At 42.7% G+C, this 9,037-nt stretch overlaps 1 protein-coding gene across 1 annotated transcript; it reads left to right on the forward strand.

Moving 5' to 3' along the window:
* Positions 1-7,732: 7,732 nt before the first annotated feature.
* Positions 7,733-8,823, forward strand: LOC126545993 (cilia- and flagella-associated protein 298-B-like). The gene has a single exon (XM_050194045.3). The coding sequence runs from the start codon at positions 7,915-7,917 to the stop codon at positions 8,641-8,643; it is 729 nt and encodes a 242-aa protein (XP_050050002.1). The 5' UTR covers positions 7,733-7,914; the 3' UTR covers positions 8,644-8,823.
* The last annotated feature ends 214 nt before the right edge of the window (positions 8,824-9,037 follow it).

Consider the following 9,037-nt stretch of genomic DNA (forward strand, 5'->3'; position numbering starts at 1 on the left):
TTGTCAGCTATACTGCATGCAAGGTCTAACTATGTAGCATAACCTGACTCGAGTACAAAGTCGCAAGTTGGATTAGTAACCACATTTGAACCACAGTGGGATGTAAAAGTGCTTGCATAGAGAAAGTTTGATGCATATTGAAGGATTTTCGGTAGTAAAATTTAGTTAAGTCATCTGCTACAAGGTCTCTTATATTGAAGGCCTTTAGGGCATTAAGCATCATGAATTTTTATCTTTGTAAATTGAGCCAAAAACTGTTTCAACAAAGTACTTCTCTCTTCTTTAGAGAGGTTCAAAAATGTCAGATTTTACTGTAAATGCACAGCAAACCAAAGCTTCTAAACTAGTTTTGCTGAAATCCAGAACGAAAATTCGCTTTACACAAGTTCGGATTATCATCAGCCTATTTTATGACCACTGCAGGACGAAAGCCTCTCCCTGTGATCTCCAATTACCCCTCTCCTGCGCCAACCGATCCCAACTAGCACCTGCAAATTTCTTAATTTGATCACCCCACCTAGACTTCTGTCCTCCACTGCCGTTTCTCTTCTCTTGGCACCCATTCTGTAACCCTAGTGGTCCACCGGTTATCTAACCTACACATTACATGTCCTCCCCAGCTCTATTTTTTTCTCTTAATGTCAATTAGAATATCGGCTATCCCCGTTTGCTCTCTGATCCACACCACTATCTTCCTGTCTCCTAACAATACGCCTAACATTCTTCGTTTCATCGCTGGTCAATTCATCTGGTCAAACCAAGCTGGTCAATTCATCTCCTGCAAATGCAACCACCAGTCAAGCATTACTCAAATAAATCTTGACCTTTCCCTTCAATCACTCAGTAGCTGACGTGACAAAGCACTCTTGTCCTTGCTTCATAGATATGTTCACCAAATCAAGACATCAAACTTGCCACTGGAATGTGCGTCTTGCACGTCACGACCTTATAATGATTTAAGCTTCACTCACATTTATGGGAACACTAACGCATTTAACTTCTCGGCTTTACCACGAACAATCGGTCATGGAATTCGCTTCCTAATAACACTGTTGCGCAAATTAGCAAAGATAAATTCAGACAACTACTGAACACGCAGTTTTCATCATAACAAATATATTCATCTGTACATACGTCATGTCATATAATATGTCTCATATATGTGCCATGTCTCTCTCTTTTTTTTTCTTCCAATGTGTCGTTCTGCATGCCAGGTTGAATTGTCAATTTCTCTGGGTGTTCTTATTTTTTCTCTTTTTTTTTCAATTTTGTTGTTTGTTTGATGTGCTCGTGCTATGTGCGTTATTTTGTGCAAATGTGCACTACTTTTTATACTGTGAACTGTGCTTTTCATTCCTTTCCCGACAATTCTTTGTATTGCTTTACCATTTCTATTTGTAACACTGTTTTGCAAGTACGTTATCATTGTAAACATTTTTAGCTCTCATGTATCAGTTTTCTGTTGTCATTTGTTCAACGATGTCCCCCTTACTCCATGCTCCCCTTGGAGCCTGTAAGGTAATTTGAAATAAAAAAATTTGAAAAGTTTAATTTATTTATTAAATTTAATTATATAAATTTTAGATAATTTTAAATGTTTTCACCTTTGTATGACATTAATACCCTTCTTATTAATTGGGCAATGATATCATTCATGTATATTGAAAACATAAACGACAGAGGAATCTAAATTTGAAATTTTGATACAGTACTCAGGAAGTTGCACTGTCAAGATTTAAGGCAGTTGGTTTCCTTATCAATGAACATGCCATAAGAAACACTCAACAGTGTATGTGTGCAAGTAGTGGAGATTTCATAAGTACATTCAATTAGGCTGCATCTTCCAACTTATCTCTAGAGCTGCCATGTAGTTTGTTACCATGGCAGTGTGCACAGTGCCTGCAGAGCACAATTTGTTCAATAAGAGAAATAAAAGGTAACTAAATTCTGGGGCCTTGCATGCCAGAAGCTTGACCTGGTGATGAGGCATGCTACAGTGAAGGACTCCGGATTAATTTTGACCACCTGGAGTTCCTTAACATGCACCCAATGCGTGGTATATGAACGGTTTTGCATTCCACCCCATCAGAATGTGGAAAATGTGACCAGAATCAAACCTGTGACCTCAAGCTCAGTGCCATAGCCACCGAGTTACCATGGCGGATTCAAGTGGATGCATTACGACGGCTCATGGCAACTCCTGCACTTTTAGGGAAAAGGTTATGCCGACTTTTGTGCGATTAACACACTTTGGGAAGTTTACTTACTGAGCAGTACATTTTTATCTAACCACTTTCACACCAAAACTTGGGCCACTGACTCTGTGCCTGTCCTAAATATACAACTTGGAATGTTGAGCATGTGCAACCAGGCATTTGCATGGCCTTTGTCAATCCCCTATAATGGGTATGTTCCACACTCCTAAAAAAAATTAATTTAGAATCTTTTACTGCAGGCTGGCTGCAGTACACGCTCCATGCATGATGCATTTCTCAGCTTTAGCAAGCACTTGCATGCCACGCAGCTTGGAAGCCATGCATGGACTTTGCAACGGTGCCGCTAGATGGCACAGCATGTCCCAACGCAAGTGCAAGAGCAGCCCGGTGGAGAGCATGCCTCATACATGACACCATTTTGGCGGTAGAAATATGCTGTGCTACTATATTGCTAATGGCAATAAAGTCAACATTAATTGTGAGATGGCTTCTGCAAGAAATTTTCTTACGGTATCACCTTGTTTGTCCTATGCAAACATAACAGCAGTAGCTTTTTCCTGCTGTATCAGTTCCAACTACTGCAGAATTATTTTGTTTGCACATTACACAATAACCAATAAATAATGTTCACACAGCTGGCAAGTGAAGGATGCACATAAGAGACCTACAAAGGAGTTTCTTCTGAGCTAGTTGGTACATCACTATTTCCTAGGAAAGCGGAGAAGGCAAAAATGAAGCAAAACAGCCATGTGCTGTCTTGCTTCTTCACATCTCGTTTCTGTACCAATGCAATAAAATGCAGTACTATAGAAATGAGAGATCACCTAGCATGAAATTCATAACACAGAGCAGAAGCATACAAAGCCTGCCAAAGAAAGGGCACTTTTACAAGCAGTTCAAGTAAGTTGGTGTTTAAGAATGAAAGACCAGTACTTCGATTAACAGACGGAATGCAACTGAGAAAGGCAAAGTAAACAAATGAGAATGCAAGAAAGGTAAAATTGCCATTAGCAGAAAACAAAAATTCTCAATAAAAATTTTATGAAACATGAAACACGGACATTCTTTTGCTGCCACAGTGGCTCATTACATACATTCTGCTGCCGAGTACGAGGTTGTGAGCTGGATTCCCTGATGTATGTCGCACCCACATTCCAATGGGGCAGAATGCAACACTTCTATTGTACCTTAGTTGCACATTAAATACCTGCAAGTGGTCAAACTTAATCCAGAGGCATCTCATAGCCCACAAGTAACACGCCGCATTTGCTTAGTGGCTATGGTGTGGGGCTGCTAAGTACGAGGTTGCAGGATCGTATCTCGGCCATGGCGGCCGCATTTCGATGTGGGTAAAATGCGAAAACACCTGTGTACTTAGATCTAGGTGCATATTAAAGAACCCCAGTGGTCCAAATTATTCCGGAGTCCCCCCCACTGTGGTGTGCCTCATAATCATATTGTGGTTTTGGCACGTAAAGCTCCATAATCTCTCTAACCCACAAGTTATTTGGGGATACTAAACTCCATTTTTTTTAAAACTTAATCCAGAACTTATTTCTGATAACTGTACCACCAAGGGAAGCCTCTGCGTACTCACATGCACTACCAATACTCCTGACAGCAAGTCAAAATCTTATATTTGAATAGAACATACTTTTAGAAGCAGTATCCTTGGGCCCATGGCCAAAATGCTCAACTTTTCCACTTCTTTTTGCATGCATGAGCAATCCGCGAGATGTACTTCTCATCTCTTTTGTTCATTTTCCCTTCCCTCACTACCGAGTAACTGGCCAAAACATCAATTAAGGCTGACCCCATAGCTTTTCTTTGCACCTCTTTGGTGCAGGTTGCAACACAGCAGGTGTTCTCGCTTGATGTATAAAGGCCAACACTTGCTGCTTAAACATATTGTACAGTAATTAAGAAGTAACATAAGCCTTTGAATGTTAACCAGTACGAAAAATTTTCAAGGCATGCATAAGAAAAGCAATACCACTATGTTGTTGCAAGGCACATACACAACAGAAGTGCAACTAGTGCCTGCAGTTAGTGCCTAAGTAACTACTTTTCGTTCTATTTTTCAATACTCTGGCATACCAGAAATGTCACCCCATAAGTACTACATCATGTACAAGTGTGTGCTAGGCTGCAGCTCCTTGCGAGCTCAGATGAATCGCATCCTTTATTTATACTACCACAGCATAACCTTCCTTCCTACAGTCCTTGGTACTGGCGGCCGGCTTTCGTTAAAAAAAAAACTATATATATATAGAGTATAATATGGTAATTCTACACCATGTGGTCCCTTTTAAAGTCTTCTTTCCTTTCAGTTACAAGCACAGTGAAGAACTTTATTTTGACTTTTTGTTCAGTTTAATTTCAGCATATATAGATCTTGTTACAAGTTCTATTGTAGTGGTTCATTCTGTTTGGGTTCTGGGTGAGAGCACAGCGAGAATTGCTACGAAGTGCATATTTAAAAACATGTGCCTTTTCCATAATACTTAGGTTCAGCCATTATGATCATCAGTTCTCTCTCCTTGGTAGTTGGAGGGGGCAATACCCTTAGGCAGAAGGCAGGAGGATAAAACAATGTGGAGTTGCCCTCACCCTCTTTTGTTGCTTCCCCTCGTTCCAGAATGAATATCCATTACTGTTCCTTGAGAACGACAAACATTTTTGCTTTTATGCGATGTTCACTGCGAAGTTTCACTTTGACTTGTCTCGCATAAGGCACTAAATTACAAAAACTCTTCATGAGACATACCATAAGGCATGGCTACGGCCAAGCCAGTTTAGCAGGAACAGCAACTCTACTAGCACAGGTTCTGCTGTTGCTTGGCAGTGTAAGCGAGACATCAACTCCTGCCACCCAATTGCAGCTGACAACAGCTGCACCCATGTTAACGAAACATGAATACTGGAAAGGGTGACATCTACCTGCAATGCATACCATCCAAAAACGAGTGCTGAAGAAGTATAATGCTTGCAACATGCACACCAATTGTTCCAGCTAAGCACTTGATAACATATGCTCTGTTTACACGACAGAATATAGCACAATTTCTGACGAAAGTGGACAAAAATGACAGCATGGTATAGAGAGTGAACCACACAAGCTTTAATAGCAATGGGCGGACAACAACAACAACAAAAAAAAAAAAAACTAGTCTATCAGCTATAATACGCAATTGAAACAGCGACACATAGGTAACTAGGGCTACTTGGCATGGGTTTGGGCGGCGGCCCCCTGTTGCTCCTGCATCTTTTTCATGAGCTCTTCGTCCTGCATGGACAATGTGGTGAGCTTCTTGCCAATCCGCTCATGAATGTCCAGATACTTGGCCACGCACCTGTCCAGACACACACTCTCGCCCTTGGAGAGGTCCGCTTCACGGTACTTTGTAGGGATGCACTTCTTTTGGCAAGCCGCCGTCATGCGGTTGTACATGTCTGACATCATTTCAATTTCGAGATCAGCTACAAGCTGAAGCTTGGAGGGATCTAACTGAATGTTGGCCGTCATTGCCAGTTATCTTCCTGAAGTAATGACGAACGAGCGTGGCGAGCTGACCTCGACCTCAGGCTAGACTGCTCCCCTTGGTGCTGCTTTCATACGTTCCCGCACTTTCATAGCTTCATAACGTTGCTTGTCAATAAGATTCTTCGCAAACAAAAATCCACCAATGCCAGCGATAGTTATGACCGTCCTGTAAAGTCAAGAGACACGTGTTAATTAAATATGTATACTTGTATCTGAATGTGAAAAGCCACTTGGCAAACATTACGAGAAAACTTTTACTTTAAGGCAGCTTCTAAAGTACAAACATAGTCAACACACATCACTTCTACAACCACTCTCTCCGGTGAATGAAGACGCAAATTTTGAATTACTCAAGTTCACCCACGTGGGTCTCCCTAAAGACAAGAACAAGTGAAGTAGTAAGAAGCAGTGCACATTAGTACCCTTACCAGCCTATGCTTACTTTCGTCACCTTGCTTAACCGCATCTGGAAACGTTATTAAACGTTCGTGAACATTAGATGAACCATGCTTTACTATCAAGACAGCAGACAGACATGCGACCCACCATCAGCAAGCAGGCGTGTTCGACCGTACCACTTTTTCTCGCCGTTAAAATATGGCGCGTGTATTGGTATAACGTAAATGAACCAAATCACCTATGAAAAAATGTGAAATCAGCAAACCTACAGCCATAAAGTTTTTACATTTACAACAGTACCTGCTTTCATTTTATACCGCTACCAAGAGTCTCGTTTTGGGTCGTTTCTGAATGTTTCGGTCACGTTCTGATGCAGCGTAGTTCCGGTTGTTTAGAGTGTACTTGAGTGGGACAGTGGATCCGACGAGGGCTTCGCGCCGAGGCATTTTTTATTGAAAATGCAGATGGCGCCACCGTCGCGTTCTTATGAACGCCCCCGCGCACATAGGTAACTGCTCGTACTTTGTACATTATCGAAGTAATGTACAAAGTACATTATCGTTACGTGCAGCACATTTTTTTCGTACGTTGTGTGTTCTAAAAATAATTACGGAAGAGCCGTTTTCTTCCCTATTTTTATGCGTCATACGCCTGAGACGTAGTTGGTTTCCCAGCTAGGTCCTCTGGGTGAATAAAGCAAAATACATTGTTTATACTTGCTTCGATTAGGAAGCATGTTATCGGTTGTATATGTCTTCGAGCTCGCGCAGGTTTCCATTGTCACATGCCTCCAAACTCAATGACGGCTCAACTGAGAGCGGAAGCGTTCTCTTTGATGACCGGCCTTCATATGTTGCATATGAGGCCGTTCTCTACTCCGGAAAATACGGCAAAAGATTGTGAGTACCGGATCAGATCGAAGCGCAGGCTTTCCACCCTGTGTAGATACTTCCTGGCCTTCAATGATACGCACACAATGCCTCAGTATGTACCTTGCATCAAAGTGCAGCTCAGAAATGGAGTCAGTGGCTTCCAAAGGCCCGATCGGTGCGGTGAAGATTGAGCTCCCGCACGCGTCGCCTTTCTTCATCTTTAGGGACTCCGAAGAGCGAGAGCTTGGCCTGACCTTTCAAACTACTGTATACGGTTTTGCAACCCACTACACAACAGTAGTTCTTTCATCGAGGTGAGCTCATCCTCTCATTCTTCGAACACTCTGCCAAGTCGCCGAGTTACCAAACTACAAACATATGCGAGGGCCGTCTGCGCGCGTAAACATCGTGCAGACGGCATCGTTTGACGGAAGCGATGAACCTCAATTTATGGCAAAGCAGTAATTTTATTGTTTTTTTTTTTCGCACATACTACGAACAAAAATTGTCGAAAAAAACACAAGCACGATGGTGTGTCGAGCAGACGACAGCTCGGCGCAAGCCGTAACTAAAGCCCATCCATGAAAGCGGCTCTATGGCGCGGTTTGGCCGCGGATGGCGCGGGGGATTGGCCGGAACGTCAGAAGAGGGAGGAGCTTTAAGGAGAATGCGACTGCAGCGCCGCCGCCAATTTCACGTTTTTGCTTAACTCTCGCCGCTTCCCGTGGCCTCCGTTGGACCCACTCCACCATTCTAGTACACGCTACCCATGCCAATTTCTTTCCTCGATGGTAATATCGGTGACCGCTTTTATCGTGTTATTGTTGTGATCTTGACCAGCCTTTGAGCCTCGTTATTGTTCAAACGTATTCAGTTGACAGTCATGGTAAAGATTAAGGTTAATTGTGAAAACGCCGTTCAGTTTCTCGTCGAAGCCTCTCTGTGCACGACGTTGGACGCACTTGTGCATGACCTCACATATATATACAACGGAGTTCTCGTTATTCGTCAAGCCGCAACCAATATTGGAGGCTTTGCCAGACGGCTCGCCGCACACACTGAGGAGCTGCCGGATACACCACCATCAGCACCACACTCGACACTGGCTGAGCCAAGCGTGATCCTAATGAAAGTAACGGCGGAAGCATTGGCGAGGGTGTCAAGTGCCCAGCTGGAATCCGGGAAATGTCTTACCAAGGATATAATTGTCCGCACAAAGGAAATGCTAAAAGAAACTTTATCCGCCCTTGAGCTTCCTGAAGCAGCAGAAGAGGAGCGAAAACCACTGTTAATAAGCGTGGACAACGGGGAGATTGCTCTCTCCCAATGCGATGCAAAACTTTGGTGGGCGGGAAAAGAATTGTGTCGTGAAAATGAACTGCGTAATTATTTTGGAAACAATGAAAAAACGACAGTGACTGTCACGTTGTCCTCGCAAGCGCCTGCAAGAAACAAACCTGCCGAAGCGCAATTTAATGAGTACCTGCTTTTTCAAACGAAGCGGCAAAAGGATTTTGAAGATCTTGATCCAGATGATGAAGCTGAGGCTTATGATAGAGACTATTTGCGGAAGTCTGTGCATGGTCTCATGGACATAAAATGGAAGCCTTAGCTGCATATTCGGCTAATATGGAGTTACCTGGAGCATAAGGTGATGTCCAATGTTATCCGACCACTGATGTCATGTGGACCATGCAGCGATTTGCGCAAGCTAGTAATGTCCAATTTTATTATTTTTTTGTAACGTACGGTCCACTGCTGGAACATATAAAACGTGTCGGAGCCACAGTAATCAACTTGTGTACTATTTTTTTATTTGTGAAGTAACATGCTAAATTCAGGAACATGAACCGTGCACTATGTGTGCATATGAAAACAGATCTTTATGCACACTGACATGCAGAAAGTGTAAAAAAAAAAAAAAAGCCAGTGCAGGACAAAGGCCTCTCTCTGCGATCTGCAGTTACCACTGACCTGTGTCAACTGATTCCAACTTGCACATGCAC

The sequence above is a fragment of the Dermacentor andersoni genome, chromosome 1, assembly GCF_023375885.2.
Source record: "Dermacentor andersoni chromosome 1, qqDerAnde1_hic_scaffold, whole genome shotgun sequence".
NCBI lineage: Eukaryota > Metazoa > Arthropoda > Arachnida > Ixodida > Ixodidae > Dermacentor > Dermacentor andersoni.